General features: G+C 47.7%; 1 protein-coding gene across 6 annotated transcripts in view; it reads left to right on the top strand.

Moving 5' to 3' along the window:
- The window catches only part of LOC110515851 (phosphatidylinositol 5-phosphate 4-kinase type-2 alpha), a 47738-nt gene extending 31275 nt beyond the window's left edge, over positions 1–16463 (top strand). The window contains exons 7-12 of one of the 6 annotated variants that reach the window (XR_016486542.1): positions 1146–1250; positions 8535–8648; positions 8776–9013; positions 10620–10723; positions 10831–11094; positions 11158–16463. Coding sequence is in view for 3 of the 6 variants with exons in the window: in XM_036943732.2 (XP_036799627.1) it covers positions 1146–1259; positions 8535–8648; positions 8776–9013; positions 10620–10723; positions 10831–10911 (651 nt within the window). In the remaining 3 variants the exon portion in view is untranslated. Of the gene's footprint in view, positions 1–1145; positions 1260–8534; positions 8649–8775; positions 9014–10619; positions 10724–10830 lie in introns of all 6 variants that reach the window. The other 5 variants (XR_016486541.1, XR_016486543.1, XM_036943733.2 and 2 more) reach the window with 5 other exon arrangements.
- Positions 16464–17622: the final 1159 nt, after the last annotated feature.

The raw sequence follows: 17622 nt of genomic DNA, 5'->3' as shown, positions 1-17622 counted from the left end.
GTTGTGTGTTTTTCTGTTGTAGGTGTGTGAGAGACTCCCCTAGCGACAGTAGAATCTGGGCCGGGAGAACCAGCAGGGTTCTCTGAGGAAGAGAACAGAGTTCTATGGAGAAGCAGATGCTTACTACTGCCAGATCAGTGATAACACTAGCCAAGATATGGAAGGACTTGTTCATTTTACTACAGCAACTACAACCACAATAACTGTGTGGGTGTGGTCACGCGCACACGTTGAGCGGGGTCGTGTGTGTGTGTGTGTGTGTGTGTGTGTGTGTGTGTTTTGAGTGGGGTCGTGTGTGTTTTGAGTGGGGTCGTGTGTGTTTTGAGTGGGGTCGTGTGTGTTTTGAGTGGGGTCGTGTGTGTTTTGAGTGGGGTTGTGTGTGTCTTGAGTGGGGTCGCGCGTGTGTTCATTTTACTACAGCAACGACGACCACAATAACTGTGTGTGTGTGTGTGTGTGTGTGTGTGTGTGTGTGTGTGTGTGTGTGTTGAGCGGAGTCGTGTGTATTTTGAGTGTAACGGGCAGGTAGGGGGTGGGGTAACGACCCCGCTCAACATACACGTGCGCGACTCCGTGTGTATGTTGAACGGGAACGCTTGAGGTGTGTGTGTGTAACGGCGGTACGGTGTGTGTGTGATGTTTCACACACAAACAACAAGCACTCTTGGCTGGCTGCATGCTCCTTCTCTCGCTCTCTCATGCATGTTTTCTGCATGTCCCTGCATCTCCAGGCGTGTTTCTCCAACACCCCGGACAACATCACCGTGCTGCTGTCCTCACATCCAACCTGGATTTCTATTTGACAGATGTGATTGACATGGCTTCATGTGTTGAATACTCTGCCATTCCAGCTAGAATGGTGAGATATGATGTCACTTCAAATATATTCACCTTAGCAGACGCTCTGCTCCAAAGCCACTTGCGAAGACCATTTAGTTTGTATGTGGTCCCTGTGGGAATTTAAACTGCGACCGTGGCTTTTCCAGCAACACTTGCCAGGCTGTGCTCTCTTTCAGAAGCTCTCTCTCCTTGCCGCGCTTTATACTAATACAGTTTGTATTTCTTCAAATCTTTCCTTTCAACTTCCTTTCTTCCTTTCCCCGGCTCTCTCCTCCTCCATCCCCCCCCTCGCTCCCCTCTTCCAGCAGCCACGCCCTCCTGAGGATGCGCCCCCGCGGCCCAAATCTAACGTTCAGCAAAGGCTGCAAACGCTGCGGATCGCCACGCGCTTTTACTGCGCCATGAAACACGTAAGAGACGTAAGGAACAAGGCCAGGCATGCTCAATCTATCTACCTATCATATTATAGAACCAAGGCCAGGCATGCTCAATCTATCTACCTATCAAATCATATTATAGAACCAAGGCCAGGCATGCTCAATCTATATTCTATCTAATCATATTATTGAACCAAGGTCAGGCATGCTCAATCTATCTACCTATCAAATTATAGAACCAAGGCCAGGCATGCTCAATCTATCTACCTATCAAATCATATTATAGAACCAAGGCCAGGCATGCTCAATCTATATTCTATCTAATCATATTATTGAACCAAGGCCAGGCATGCTATATCTATATCCTATCTATATACAGGTTGAAGTCGGAAGTTTACATACATACACTTAGGTTGGAGTCATTAACTTGTTTTTCAACAACTCCACAAATGTCTTGTTTACAAACTATAGTTTTGGCAAGTCGGTTAGGACATCTACTTTGTGCATGACACAAGTAATTTTTCCAACTATTGTTTACGGACAGATTATTTCACTTAGAATTCACTATATCACAATTCCAGTGGGTCAGAAATGTATATACACTAAGTTGACTGTGCCTTTAAACAGCTTGGAAAATGATGTCATGGCTTCTGATAGGCTAATTGACATAATTTGAGTCAATTGGAGGTGTACCTGTGGATGTATTTCAAGGCCTACCTTCAAACGTAGTGCCTCTTTGCTTGACATCATGGGAAAATCAAAATAAATCAGTCAAGACCTCAGAAAATAATTGTAGACCTCCACAAGTCTGGTTCATCCTTGGAAGCAATTTTCAAACACCTGAAGGTACCACGTTCATCTGTACAAACAACAGTATCCAAGTATAAACACCATGGGACCACACAGCCGTCATACCGCTCAAGAAGGAGACAAGCTCTGTCTCCTAGAGGTGAACGTACTTTGGTGCGAAATGTGCAAATCAGTCCCAGAACAACAGCAAAGGACCTTGTGAAGATGCTGGAGGAAACAGGTACAAAAATATCTATATCCACAGTAAAACAAGTCCTATATCGACATAACCTGAAAGGCCGTTCAGCAAGGAAGAAGCCACTGCTCCAAAACCACCATAAAAAAGCTACGGTTTGCAACTGCACATGGGGACAAAGATCATACTTTTTGGAGAAATGTCCTCTGGTCTGATGAAACAAAAGTAGAACTGTTTGGCCATAAAGACCATTGTTATGTTTAGAGGAAAAAGGGGGAGGCTTGCAAGCCGAAGAACACCATCCCAATCATGAAGCACGGGGGTTCCTACCTCATGTTGTGGGGCTGCTTTGCTGCAGGAGGGACTGGTTCACATCACAAAATAGGTGGCATCATGAGGGAGGAGAATTATGTAGATGTCTTGAGATGTTGCTTCAATATATCAGTCAGGAAGTTAAAGCTTGGTCGCAAATGGGTCTTCCAAATGGACAATGACCCCAAGCATACTTCCAAAGTTGTGGCAAAATGGCTTAAGGACAACAAAGTCAAGGTATTGGAGTGGCCATCACAAAGCCCATAGAAAATGTGTGGGCAGAACTGAAAAAGCCTGTGCGAGCAAGGAGGCCTACAAACCTGACTCAGTTACACCAGCTCTGTCAGGAGGAATGGGCCAAAATTCACCTAACTTATTGCGGGAAGCTTGTGGAAGGTTACCCGAAACATTTGACCCAAGTTAAACAATTTCAAGGCAATGCTACCAAATACTAATTGAGTGTGTGTAAACTTCTGACCCACTGGGAATGTGATGAAAGAAATAAAAGCTGAAATAAATCATTCTCTCTACTATTATTCTGACATTTCACATTCTTAAAATAAAGTGGTGATCCTAATTGACAGGGAATTTTTACTAGGAATAAATGTCAGGGATTGTGAAAATCTGAGTTTAAATATATTCGGCTAAAGTGTATGTAAACTTCCGACTTCAACTGTAGCTATCTCTCGCTCTGTCGCTCTCTGTCACTCTGTCTGTCGTTCTCTCTCTCGCTCTCGTCTGTCTCTATCTCTGTCTGTGTCGCTCTCTGTCTGTTTCTCTGTCTGTCGCTCTCTCTCTCTCGCTCTCTCTGTTTGTCTCTCTCTCGCTCTCTCTGTCCGTGTCTCTCTCTCGCTCTCTCTGTCCGTGTCTCTCTCTCGCTCTCTCTGTCCGTGTCTCTCTCTCGCTTTCTCTGTCCGTGTCTCTCTCTCGCTCTCTCTGTCCGTGTCTCTCTCTGTCTCTCTCTCGCTCTCTCTGTCCGTGTCTCTCTCTGTCTATCTCTCGCGCTCTCTCTCACTCTGTCTGTCGCTCGCTCTCTGTCGGTCTCTCTGTCTGTGTCTCTCGCTCTCTGTCTCTCTCTGTCTTTCTCTCTCTCGCTCTCTCTGTCGGTCTCTTGCTCTCTCTCTCTCTCTCCCTCCCTCTCTCTCTCTCTCTCTCTCTCTCTCTCTCTCTCTCTCGCTCTGTCTCTGATCAATCGTATTGTAGAACCAAGGCCAGTCATACTCAATATATCAGATCAATCGTATCTCATTTTACTTTCATAACTTTCTTCAGATTCATGTAATGACGGCTACAGGATTCCTAGTAAAGAGCCAGATGGACCTGGTTTATTCTGGAACGTTTTCATACTGTTGCCCTTTTCCTTTATGGCTTATTGACTCTCAACCAATCACTTTCACTTCCCATTCCTCTCATAAACACACTTATGACATATTTTGGAGCGGCAGGTAGCCTAGTGGTTAGAGGCTGGTAGCTTAGTGGTTAGAGGCTGGTAGCTTAGTGGTTAGAGGCTGGTAGCTTAGTGGTTAGAGGCTGGTAGCTTAGTGGTTAGAGGCTGGTAGCTTAGTGGTTAGAGGCTGGTAGCTTAGTGGTTAGAGGCTGGTAGCTTAGTGGTTAGAGGCTGGTAGCTTAGTGGTTAGAGGCTGGTAGCTTAGTGGTTAGAGGCTGGTAGCTTAGTGGTTAGAGGCTGGTAGCTTAGTGGTTAGAGGCTGGTAGCTTAGTGGTTAGAGGCTGGTAGCTTAGTGGTTAGAGGCTGGTAGCTTAGTGGTTAGAGGCTGGTAGCTTAGTGGTTAGAGGCTGGTAGCTTAGTGGTTAGAGGCTGGTAGCTTAGTGGTTAGAGGCTGGTAGCTTAGTGGTTAGAGGCTGGTAGCTTAGTGGTTAGAGGCTGGTAGCTTAGTGGTTAGAGGCTGGTAGCTTAGTGGTTAGAGGCTGGTAGCTTAGTGGTTAGAGGCTGGTAGCTTAGTGGTTAGAGGCAGGTAGCTTAGTGGTTAGAGGCAGGTAGCTTAGTGGTTAGAGGCAGGTAGCTTAGTGGTTAGAGGCAGGTAGCTTAGTGGTTAGAGGCAGGTAGCTTAGTGGTTAGAGGCAGGTAGCTTAGTGGTTAGAGGCAGGTAGCTTAGTGGTTAGAGGCAGGTAGCTTAGTGGTTAGAGGCAGGTAGCTTAGTGGTTAGAGGCAGGTAGCCTAGTGGTTAGAGGCAGGTAGCCTAGTGGTTAGAGGCAGGTAGCCTAGTGGTTAGAGCGTTGGGCCAGTAACCGAAAGGTTGCTGGATTGAATCCCTGAGCTGACAAGGTAAAAATCTGTCCTTCTGCCCCTGAACAGGCAGTTAACCCACTGTTCCTAGGCCGTCATTGTAAATAAGAATTTGTTCTTAACTGACTTGCCTAGTAAAATAAAGGTTAATTAAATAAATAAACTGAAATGCTGTACCTGTGTGTGTGTGTGTGTGTGTGTGTGTGTGCATCTGAAGTGGCACCCTATTCCCTACGTAGTGCACTACACCCCCTGGCTTAAAGTATTTTCACAGACACGGTCTGTGTGTAGCTGACACGGAGGACCATTCAGTCTGTGTGTAGCTGACACGGAGGACCATTCAGTCTGTGTGTAGCTGACACGGAGGACCATTCAGTCTGTGTGTAGCTGACACGGAGGACCATTCAGTCTGTGTGTAGCTGACACGGAGGACCATTCAGTCTGTGTGTAGCTGACACGGAGGACCATTCAGTCTGTGTGTAGCTGACACGGAGGACCATTCAGTCTGTGTGTAGCTGACACGGAGGACCATTCAGTCTGTGTGTAGCTGACACGGAGGACCATTCAGTCTGGGTGTAGCTGACACGGAGGACCATTCAGTCTGGGTGTAGCTGACACGGAGGACCATTCAGTCTGGGTGTAGCTGACACGGAGGACCATTCAGTCTGGGTGTAGCTGACACGGAGGACCATTCAGTCTGGGTGTAGCTGACACGGAGGACCATTCAGTCTGTGTGTAGCTGACACGGAGGACCATTCAGTCTGGGTGTAGCTGACACGGAGGACCATTCAGTCTGGGTGTAGCTGACACGGAGGACCATTCAGTCTGGGTGTAGCTGACACGGAGGACCATTCAGTCTGGGTGTAGCTGACACGGAGGACCATTCAGTCTGTGTGTAGCTGACACGGAGGACCATTCAGTCTGTGTGTAGCTGACACGGAGGACCATTCAGTCTGGGTGTAGCTGACACGGAGGACCATTCAGTCTGTGTGTAGCTGACACGGAGGACCATTCAGTCTGTGTGTAGCTGACACGGAGGACCATTCAGTCTGTGTGTAGCTGACACGGAGGACCATTCAGTCTGTGTGTAGCTGACACGGAGGACCATTCAGTCTGTGTGTAGCTGACACGGAGGACCATTCAGTCTGTGTGTAGCTGACACGGAGGACCATTCAGTCTGTGTGTAGCTGACACGGCGGGCCATTCAGTCTGTGTGTAGCTGACACGGAGGGCCATTCAGTCTGTGTGTAGCTGATTGGTTGGGACAGCTGTTGTCTGAGCATGCCCAGACCAGAGCACCACCAGGCCTCTCCTTCCTGACTACCAATCACACTCCAGTTGTCATTTAGCAGACACGCTTATCCAGAGCGACTTACAGAGCGACTTGAGTGCATCCATTTTCCCCCATGGGAATCGTACCCACAGCTGAGCCACACAGGCTGGTTTTATTTACCTGGAGGTTGTGCTGGGTATTAGTCCAGTTGGTGATCTGGTGCAGTTCTCCTGTTCTCTCTCTCCCCAAGCTGAGGCGGATTCACTGTCGAGAGACGTCAGTCACATCCGATGTGTCACAAACTTCCTGTAGTTATATGATAATGCCATTCAAAAACCAACTCCGGTCACCTGACTGAAGACCTTGTGCACTGGGCCAATAATCTATCGCTGTCTGTCTCTCTCTCTCACTCTCTCCACCCCCTCTCTCTTGTTTTCTCTACCCCCTGTCTTTCTCTCTGTTTGTCTCTCTCTCACTCTCTCCACCCCCTCTCTCTTGTTTTCTCTACCCCCTGTCTTTCTCTCTGTTTGTCTCTCTCTCACTCTCTCCACCCCCTCTCTCCCTCCCCCCTCTCTCTCTTGTCCCCCCCCCCTCCCCCCCCTCTCTTTCTTGGCTGTTTTCATCCTACTTCATCTGTTCTGCTTCTCTACCATGTCACCCCAGTATGTGATGCTTGTATGGGCTTGTCTGTACTGACCTGAACTGATCATTGCCCTATTGTTGATCAGGAAGGTGGGAGAGATTAAGGATGCATGGACAGAATGGGTGGATGGATATATGGAATGGATGTCATTAGCAGGATGATTGATATCTGTAGCTGGTACTAGTGTCTCTTCCTTCTGACTCCACATTATTACAACGTTCATCCATTTGAGTGTGCAAGGGTGCCTCGACCTTGGCAGCATTGTTTGTGGTCTGTGTGTTTGTTGCTGTGTGTGTATTTGTGTCCATCTGTAACTATTCTATGTGTGTATCCATTTCTGTGTGTTAGATCTTGGCTCAGTGTGTGTGGGTGTGTGGGTGTGGCTCATTTCCTGGTGCTGCTGTAGAATTGCTTCTGTCAGCTCCCTGAGCTGAGCTGGTGCTGTGACCTCATTTCCTGGTGCTGCTGTAGAATTGCTTCTGTCAGCTCCCTGAGCTGAGCTGCTGCTGTGACCTCATTTCCTGGTGCTGCTGTAGAATTGCTTCTGTCAGCTCCCTGAGCTGAGCTGCTGTTGTGACCTCATTTCCTGGTGCTGCCGTAGAATTGCTTCTGTCAGCTCCCTGAGCTGAGCTGCTGCTGTGACCTCATTTCCTGGTGCTGCTGTAGTATTGCTTCTGTCAGCTCCCTGAGCTGAGCTGCTGCTGTGACCTAATTTCCTGGTGCCGCTGTAGTATTGCTTCTGTCAGCTCCCTGAGCTGCTGCTGTGACCTCATTTCCTGGTGCTGCTGTAGAATTGCTTCTGTCAGCTCCCTGAGCTGAGCTGCTGCTGTGACCTCATTTCCTGGTGCTGCTGTAGAATTGCTTCTGTCAGCTCCCTGAGCTGAGCTGCTGTTGTGACCTCATTTCCTGGTGCTGCCGTAGAATTGCTTCTGTCAGCTCCCTGAGCTGAGCTGCTGCTGTGACCTCATTTCCTGGTGCTGCTGTAGTATTGCTTCTGTCAGCTCCCTGAGCTGAGCTGCTGCTGTGACCTAATTTCCTGGTGCCGCTGTAGTATTGCTTCTGTCAGCTCCCTGAGCTGCTGCTGTGACCTCATTTCCTGGTGCTGCTGTAGAATTGCTTCTGTCAGCTCCCTGAGCTGAGCTGCTGCTGTGACCTCATTTCCTGGTGCTGCTGTACTATTGCTTCTGTCAGCTCCCTGAGCTGAGCTGCTGCTGTGACCTCATTTCCTGGTGCCGCTGTAGTATTGCTTCTGTCAGCTCCCTGAGCTGAGCTGCTGCTGTGACCTCATTTCCTGGTGCTGCTGTAGTATTGCTTCTGTCAGCTCCCTGAGCTGAGCTGCTGCTGTGACCTCATTTCCTGGTGCCGCTGTAGTATTGCTTCTGTCAGCTCCCTGAGCTGAGCTGCTGCTGTGACCTCATTTCCTGGTGCCGCTGTAGTATTGCTTCTGTCAGCTCCCTGAGCTGAGCTGCTGCTGTGACCTCATTTCCTGGTGCTGCTGTAGTATTGCTTCTGTCAGCTCCCTGAGCTGAGCTGCTGCTGTGACCTCATTTCCTGCTCACTCCTTCCTCAGTTCCACAGAATAATGCCTCACTTTACACACAAGCGCCCCCAGACCCCATGTCACACATGGTATTGCAGCCAGATGGCCCAATGGAAACTCACAAGCCCCATAGAGCTCCCACTGTCTGTTTCAAACTGAGGGTGTCACAGAAAAACAGGATTCATGTCAATTTATTCAATGAGTCAGAGGGTCATTTTAAAGAGTGTAAACCCTGGTACTTTTCCTTATTAGTGTGAATAGCTGTAGAGTCCAGGTGTGTCCTCTGCTGTCCTGACTGTGTTTCTGTGTGGGGCTTCAGGCCAAGGAGCTGCCCACCTACAAGGACAACGACTTCATCAACGATGGACAGAAGATCTGCATCGACGACGACAACAAGAAGATGTTCCTGGAGAAGCTACGTAAAGACGTGGAGGTGTGTGTGTGTGTGTGTGTGTGTGTGTGCGTGTGTGGTTCTGTTATTTATTCTGATGTGAGTGAATTAATACTTGGGTCTGGATTAATCCGGTCTCCCTCAACACATGTTATTTCCCTCCCTCCAGTTCCTGGCCCAGTTGAAGCTGATGGACTACAGTCTGCTGGTGGGGATCCATGATGTGGAGCGGGCTGAGCAGGAGGAGGTGGAGAGTGAGGATAACGAGGGGGACGATGAGGGGGAGAGTGACGGAGGGATTGGCACTCCCCCTGACTCCCCCAGTAACACCCTGGACAGCACCAAGCCCCTGTCCCCTGGGGAGTTTGACCCCACCATAGACGTCTATGCCATCAAGAGCAACGACGGTGAGTGGAGAGTGAGGGGTTCAGGAGATGGTGAGAAATACCAACTAGATCAACAGTATAGATGACAGTCCTTGTAGCTCTCCGGTGCCCCTTGTGTTATGTCATTACAGATCTAGGGATAATCCTGTGTGTTCAGGTGTTTCTAGGCAGTAGGTGTAGGGATAATCCTGTGTGTTCAGGTGTTTCTAGGCAGTAGGTGTAGGGATAGTCCTGTGTGTTCAGGTGTTTCTAGGCAGTAGGTGTAGGGATAGTCCTGTGTGTTCAGGTGTTTCTAGGCAGTAGGTGTAGGGATAATCCTGTGTGTTCAGGTGTTTCTAGGCAGTAGGTGTAGGGATAGTCCTGTGTGTTCAGGTGTTTCTAGCCAGTAGGTGTAGGGATAATCCTGTGTGTTCAGGTGTTTCTAGGCAGTAGGTGTAGGGATAGTCCTGTGTGTTCAGGTGTTTCTAGGTGGTAGGTGTAGGGATAGTCCTGTGTGTTCAGGTGTTTCTAGGCGGTAGGTGTAGGGATAGTCCTGTGTGTTCAGGTGTTTCTAGGCAGTAGGTGTAGGGATAATCCTGTGTGTTCAGGTGTTTCTAGGCAGTAGGTGTAGGGATAGTCCTGTGTGTTCAGGTGTTTCTGGGCAGTAGGTGTAGGGATAATCCTGTGTGTTCAGGTGTTTCTAGGCAGTAGGTGTAGGGATAATCCTGTGTGTTCAGGTGTTTCTAGGAAGTAGGTGTAGGGATAGTCCTGTGTGTTCAGGTGTTTCTAGCCAGTAGGTGTAGGGATAGTCCTGTGTGTTCAGGTGTTTCTAGGCAGTAGGTGTAGGGATAATCCTGTGTGTTCAGGTGTTTCTAGGAAGTAGGTGTAGGGATAGTCCTGTGTGTTCAGGTGTTTCTAGCCAGTAGGTGTAGGGATAGTCCTGTGTGTTCAGGTGTTTCTAGGCAGTAGGTGTAGGGATAATCCTGTGTGTTCAGGTGTTTCTAGGCAGTAGGTGTAGGGATAATCCTGTGTGTTCAGGTGTTTTTAGGCAGTAGGTGTAGGGATAGTCCTGTGTGTTCAGGTGTTTCTAGGCAGGAGGTGTAGGGATAGTCCTGTGTGTTCAGGTGTTTCTAGGCAGTAGGTGTAGGGATAATCCTGTGTGTTCAGGTGTTTCTAGGCAGTAGGTGTAGGGATAGTCCTGTGTGTTCAGGTGTTTCTAGGCAGTAGGTGTAGGGATAGTCCTGTGTGTTCAGGTGTTTCTAGGCGGTAGGTGTAGGGATAGTCCTGTGTGTTCAGGTGTTTCTAGGAAGTAGGTGTAGGGATAGTCCTGTGTGTTCAGGTGTTTCTAGGCAGTAGGTGTAGGGATAGTCCTGTGTGTTCAGGTGTTTCTAGGAAGTAGGTGTAGGGATAGTCCTGTGTGTTCAGGTGTTTCTAGCCAGTAGGTGTAGGGATAATCCTGTGTGTTCAGGTGTTTCTAGCCAGTAGGTGTAGGGATAGTCCTGTGTGTTCAGGTGTTTCTAGGCAGTAGGTGTAGGGATAATCCTGTGTGTTCAGGTGTTTCTAGCCAGTAGGTGTAGGGATAATCCTGTGTGTTCAGGTGTTTCTAGCCAGTAGGTGTAGGGATAATCCTGTGTGTCTGTGTGTCCAGGTGCTCCTAGGAAGGAGGTGTACTTCATGGCGGTCATTGATATTCTGCAGCATTATGATGCCAAGAAGAAGGCCGCTCACGCTGCCAAGACCGTCAAACACGGAGTGAGTGAGTGAGTGAGTGAGTGAGTCTACACCTCGTTTGGTGTGATTTTTGTGTGATTGTGTGTCTTCCCTTGACTGACTCCTCCACCATGTGTCTCCCCCTGCAGGCGGGAGCGGAGATCTCCACGGTGAACCCAGAGCAGTACTCCAAGAGGTTCTACGACTTCATCACCACTATTCTCTCATAGCCCCCGGGAGTGGGGGGGGGGGGGGCTGGCTGGCTGAGAGTGGAGGTGGTTTTTTATCTCTCTCTCCATTTCTCCTTTAGCAGGGGTGTCCCTCTGCAGCTAAAACCATCATTTGTTTACATTCATCTTCTCTGTTGACTTGATCTCTGTTACGCGGGACCATAAGGTGTGATCGGAGAATAGGTGTATCTTCTCTTTTGACTTGATCTATGTTACGCGGGACCATAAGGTGTGATCGGAGAATAGGTGTATCTTCTCTTTTGACTTGATCTCTGTTACACGGTGTTCTAGTCAGTACTTTTTGTATTTGTTTGTTTTGTGTACTTTGGGAATCTAGTTTTTTTTACACCATGTCCTCACCCTGCATTGTTTGTTGTTCTGTATTCCCCTTTGGGAGGGGGTGGGGTTAGAATGAGGAAGAACAGGGCTCAGTGATTGGATAACAATAGTGAGGTCACTCTCGGAGTAAATAGTACAGGTAGAAGTAAACAGGAAGTGCACCTTGAGGCTAGTCCAAACCATTCACTCGTCTTCAGGAAGTAGGAAGTATTAGTCCAATAGGCCGTCGGCCAGACCATCCAATTGCCATTTAGCCCTGCCCAAGCCAAAGCTACCGTCCTATCTGTCCCTTCATCCATCACTCCCTCCATACGAGAGACGTTAGGATAAGCTGCGTCTAGTAAGACTGGGAGCTGGTGTGTGTGTGTGTGTGTGTGTGTGTGTGTGTGTGTGTGTGTGTGTGTGTGTGTGTGTGTGTGTGTGTGTTGGTGGTAGTAGTGAGAGCGCTGGCTGGGTACAAGTTAAGAATAGCGAGGATGAAGAGAGGAGAATAGCGAGGATGAAGAGAGGAGAATAGCAGGGTACCTGGAAGGACGGCCAGAGAGGAGAATAGCAGGGTACCTGGAAGGACGGACAGAGAGGAGAATAGCAGGGTACCTGGAAGGACGGACAGAGAGGAGAATAGCAGGGTACCTGGAAGGACGGACAGGGAGTAGACCAGAAATGTCACGAGGTCTGACTCGTCCAACAGTTTCATTCAGTTCCATTAGGCTTTAGAGATTTACGACATCATTGACTGATCGGGTTTATGTCATTCTGGCAGGGTACCAGGAAAGGGTATTAGGAAGTTGGTGTGTCTGACTTCCTGTGGGACAGGGCAGGGCGATGGTATGATACCTCATGGACCTTTGAACCTGAATTGCCATCAGCACCTTAAACAAATTGTTGCACTTTTATGTTAGAGATATGATCTCTCGTTCTGTTACATGCACCACAACAAAAGCACTGTTTGGAGTTATCCAACTCATGCCCAACATGTCTGATAGGGGTGTAGGAGGGACTAGAGGTGGGTTTGGGACCAGGCCTGAGTGTAGTGCGCAGCAGAGAACGAGGAGTGGTGCCTTCAGGACAGATACAGACGGCCTATTGTTTACCTCTGGTCTCGAACCAGCCTGAACCAGAGTCTTACCCACATCTGTCTGTGTCAGGGGTCTCCAACCCCGGCCATGGAGGAGTACTGAGTATGCAGGCTTTATTTACTCCTGTCCAGCACTAATATACCTGATTCAGCTTGTTATGGTCCAGACAGAAGACCTTAATTAGTTGGTTATTTGATTCAGCTTATTGTGGTCCAGACAAAAGACCTTGATTAGTTATTTGAATTCGGTGTTACAGCAGGGCTGGAACAAAAGCCTTCACGACTATTAGCGTTCCAGGACTGAGATGGAGAGCCCTGAGACAGTCAAAGATCTCTATACAAGGTTCAGGCCTGAGTCGGCTGTGTGTCCGTGTTTCGTGAGAGGAAAGGAAAGGAAGGGGCTGGGTTGTAGGAAAATCGACTTTTGTTATTTAAGTGGTGATGTCATGCCAACCTGTCAGCCTCTCCTTTTAACCTTGTTGTCTGCCTGTTATTCAGACTTTTGTTGCGTCGTTGTTGTTGAAAGGTTGTTTTATCTCAGATTGAGTTTCGCCGGGTTTGAATTGAGGTGGTACATTTTTATATTTTGCACAGATACTAAAAGTAACCAAATGTTATGCATATGATCCTGACTGGGTGACGTGGTTTTAACAAGGGAAACGACTGGGTGACGTGGTTTTAACAAGGGAAACGACTGGGTGACGTGGTTTTAACAAGGGAAACGACTGGGTGATGTGGTTTTAACAAGGGAAACGACTGGGTGATGTGGTTTTAACAAGGGAAACGACTGGGTGATGTGGTTTTAATGGTTTTAACAAGGGAAACGACTGGGTGATGTGGTTTTAATGGTTTTAACAAGGGAAACGACTGGGTGATGTGGTTTTAATGGTTTTAACAAGGGAAATGGCTGGGTGACGTGGTTTTAACAAGGGAAACGACTGGGTGACGTGGTTTTAACAAGGGAAACGACTGGGTGACGTGGTTTTAACAAGGGAAACGACTGGGTGACGTGGTTTTAACAAGGGAAACGACTGGGTGACGTGGTTTTAACAAGGGAAACGACTGGGTGACGTTTTAACAAGGGAAACGGCTGGGTGACGTGGTTTTAACAAGGGAAACGGCTGGGTGACGTGGTTTTAATGGGTGACATATCATTATACCTGTTTCAGAGATAGATAGATATATCTCTATATAGCTCTGACTTGTACCAGAGAAGAATCTGTCTGGTGTTGTACCTGTGATGGGTAGCCTACTAAACCAGTGAAGTCATCCTTCTCGACTGTTCTAACCCAAGAAAAAAACATTATATTATGGTTTGTTTTAGACGCATAGATTCTATTCACATATATTTTTACGTTGCATTTTAGTCATGAAATATAATTGTATTTTAAAGCAACACCGTTTGAGTTAATGACAGTGTTGTGTTATATGAAGAATGCTACTGCTTGTATGTACTGTAAAAACAGAACCAAAACATGTTGCAGGAACACACTTTCTCCCTCCTGTGTCTTGGCTGTTTAGATCCAATGTTACTCTCCTAGTCTTAACCCCATAAGGCTCTCCTTACCAAGCTTTAAACTGTCTTTTCATCATATACACTGTGTAAGAGGTGTGCCTTTATACTCCAAATGATTTCATTTGTCTTTTTTAATGTCTTTTTGTTTTTTTACAAAGTTCAAATGTTATTTTAACAGGGTTTTATTTTCAGCGTTTTCCCTTCCTGTGTAGTAGGTGTTTTCAATATATTATTGTTGAGTCAAATTGATACAGTTGTATTATTATTTTGACTAGTTCAGTTTTCAAACATAAAAACGATAATGGCGTCTCTGATGCTGAGGTTATGGGTAGAACTTAGTCATTAGGCACAGATGGCGCTTACCTTCCCCAAATCCTAACCTTCACCATTAGGGGGGTGGGGGGAGGTGGTACTGCAAATCTGAACTTGGATCTGTGTGTCTACCTCTTGGTGTGGAGACTGCCTCTGGGCTGATCTGACCCTGCGTTCCCCGCTGCTCAGTAGGGACCTGTGTGTTGTGGTTTGTGTGACTGTCATAATGATGTTCGTCGTGTTTGTCCGCTGACCAATTCCTCCGAAGTTTGAATGCATCTGAATGAAATGGCACCCTATTCCCTGTAACAGTGAAATAATTTTGACAAGAGCCCTTTTAGGTTTAAGATTGGGGTTAGGTTTAAGGTTAGGTTTAGGATTAGGTTTAGGGTTAGGTTTAGGTTTAGGGTTAGGTTTAGGATTAGGGTTAGGTTTAGGATTAAGGGTTAGGACTAGGGTTAGGTTTAGGATTAAGGTTTAGGGTTAGGTTTAGGATTAAGGTTTAGGGTTAGGTTTAGGGTTAGGTTTAGGATTAGGGTTAGCCAGGTTCTGGTCAAAAATAGTGCACTGTTTAGGGAACAGATGCAGTCGAGACTCCCCTTCCACCATCTTATGTTAACGTTGCTGCATCACCACTGCCTGCTCCATGTTCCCTAAACCCTAACCTTAACCACTGCTCCATGTTCCCTAAGCCCTAACCTTAACCACTGCATGCCTGCTCCATGTTCCCTAAACCCTTACCTTAACCACTGCGCCATGTTCCCTAAACCCTAACCTTAACCACTGCTCCATGTTCCCTAAACCCTAACCTTAATCACTGCATGCCTGCTCCATGTTCCCTAAACCCTAACCTTAACCACTGCTCCATGTTCCCTAAACCCTAACCTTAACCACTGCATGCTTGCTCCATGTTCCCTAAGCCCTAACCTTAACCACTGCTCCATGTTCCCTAAGCCCTAACCTTAACCACTGCTCCATGTTCCCTAAGCCCTAACCTTAACCACTGCTCCATGTTCCCTAAGCTCTAACCTTAACCACTGCTCCATGTTCCCTAAACCCTAACCTTAACCACTGCTCCATGTTCCCTAAGCCCTAACCTTAACCACTGCACGCCGGCTCCCTAACCTTCACCCTAAACCTTAACCACTGCACGCCGGCTCCCTAACCTTCACCCTAAACCTTAACCACTGCACGCCGGCTCCCTAACGTTCACCCTAAGCCCTAACCTTAACCTAAAACAGCTGACCCAGGATCAGTGGTGAAGAGGAAATGTCTACCTGCTCCACCTCCCACCCACTGGCCAGCTCTCCCTGCCCTCACCCACTGGCCAGCTCTCCCTGCCCTCACCCACTGGCCAGCTCTCCCTGCCCTCACCCACTGGCCAGCTCTCCCTGCCCTCACCCACTGGCCAGCTGTCCCTGCCCTCACCCACTGGCCAGCTGTCCCTGCCCTCACCCACTGGCCAGCTGTCCCTGCCCTCACCCACTGGCCAGCTGTCCCTGCCCTCACCCACTGGCCAGCTCTCCCTGCCCTCACCCACAGACCAGCTCTCCCTGCCCTCACCCACGGGCCAGCTCTCCCTGCCATCACCCACGGGCCAGCTCTCCCTGCCCTCACCCATGGGTCAGCTCTCCCTGCCCTCAACCATGAGAGATGTGTTTTTGCTCTGAGAAGATGGTGTCTCGATCCATAGAGAGGGTGCTCCCATGTCCCAGAATTGGACTCCTACTATAGACTACCCTCTCCACTGCTCCCCAGTCCACTGGGACGTAGATGGCTGGTTTTGTCCATCGTTGGCTGATCCTTCAACCTCCTCTATGTAAAAGCCGTACTAAACCCAACATTTTGTGAAAATAAACTTTTCCCATCTACGTGCATCCATCTACATTCAGAATGACCACACATGAGCTTGGAAAATATTGTAAGGTGTAAATGTATCAGTTTGAGTGTTTTATTTTTTTAACGTATGAATTCTGGAAGACTGAATGAAGTGTGTTTGTGTGTTTGTGTGTTTGTGTGTGTGTGTGTGTGTGTGTCACACGGTTAGGTGTTAATGATTACAGATATGAGGACAGACAGATGGTGGGGTTTTAACTGTGGAAATTGTGAGGTATGTAATGGTGACCCAGAGTCCTTGCTACACATTGCTAAAGCATTGTGTGTGTGTTGCTGTCTGCCGGTGGTCCTGTGAGAAATGTTAACTCATGTTCTGTGATGTTTATTGTTTGACACAATGCTGATAATTCTAATACACTCCATTCCGTCGTCATTCGCTTTACTATAATAAAGCACTGTCTGCTAAACTGAGGTCTGTTTTCAGTACTTTGTACATGGTCATTATTTTCACTTACTGTCTTTTGAGCTTGGTACATTTAACATGTCCTTTATTTTTCCAGGTAGTGCCAGTGAGTCTTTTTTATTTATTTATTAGGAGAGGAAGCGTTAAGTCAGCACAAACAGGACACACACACACACGACTAAAACCAGGCTACATAAAGGAGACTAAAAATATTCACAAATTACATCATTCAATTACACAAGCATAGTCACTGCAGACAGCAAGCCCTTTTAATGAAGTTTTCTCTATTGTATTTGACTAAACATATGGCCATCAAACTCAACAATGGACCTGGAAGCCAGTTCCACTGCGTGTTTTCATTGTTCCTGTCTAATCAGGGACTGATTTAAACCTGGGACACCAAGTGGGTGATTCCTCTCTAATCAGGGACTGGTTTATACCTGGGACACCAGGTGGGTGATTCCTCCCTAATCAGGGACTGATTTAGACCTGGGACACCAGGTGGGTGATTCCTCCCTAATCAGGGACTGATTTAGACCTGGGACACCAGGTGGGTGATTCCTCCCTAATCAGGGACTGGTTTATACCTGGGACACCAGGTGGGTGATTCCTCCCTAATCAGGTGACTGATTTATACCAGGGACACCAGGTGGGTGATTCCTCCCTAATCAGGGACTGATTTATACCAGGGACACCAGGTGGGTGATTCCTCCCTAATCAGGGACTGGTTTATACCTGGGACACCAGGTGGGTGATTCCTCCCTAATCAGGTGACTGATTTATACCAGGGACACCAGGTGGGTGATTCCTCCCTAATCAGGGACTGATTTATACCAGGGACACCAGGTGGGTGATTCCTCCCTAATCAGGGACTGGTTTATACCTGGGACACCAGGTGGGTGATTCCTCCCTAATCAGGTGACTGATTTATACCAGGGACACCAGGTGGGTGATTCCTCCCTAATCAAGGACTGATTTAGACCAGGGACACCAGGTGGGTGCAATTAATTATCTGGTAGAACAGAAAGCCAGCAGGCTCCGGACCTCATAGGGTAAGAGTTGAATAGTCTGGTTTAGAGTCATGTTCAACATGTAAATGATTACAGATTTTTTCAACATGTTCATTTATGAAAGGTGGGGCTTTTATTTATTTATTTAAATAGACTA

Source organism: Oncorhynchus mykiss, chromosome 15 (genome assembly GCF_057628025.1).
Source record: "Oncorhynchus mykiss isolate SJ-2025 chromosome 15, ASM5762802v1, whole genome shotgun sequence".
Classification (NCBI taxonomy): domain Eukaryota; kingdom Metazoa; phylum Chordata; class Actinopteri; order Salmoniformes; family Salmonidae; genus Oncorhynchus; species Oncorhynchus mykiss.
Note: the sequence above shows the minus strand (reverse complement) of the source record. Positions and strands in the feature narration are given on the sequence as shown.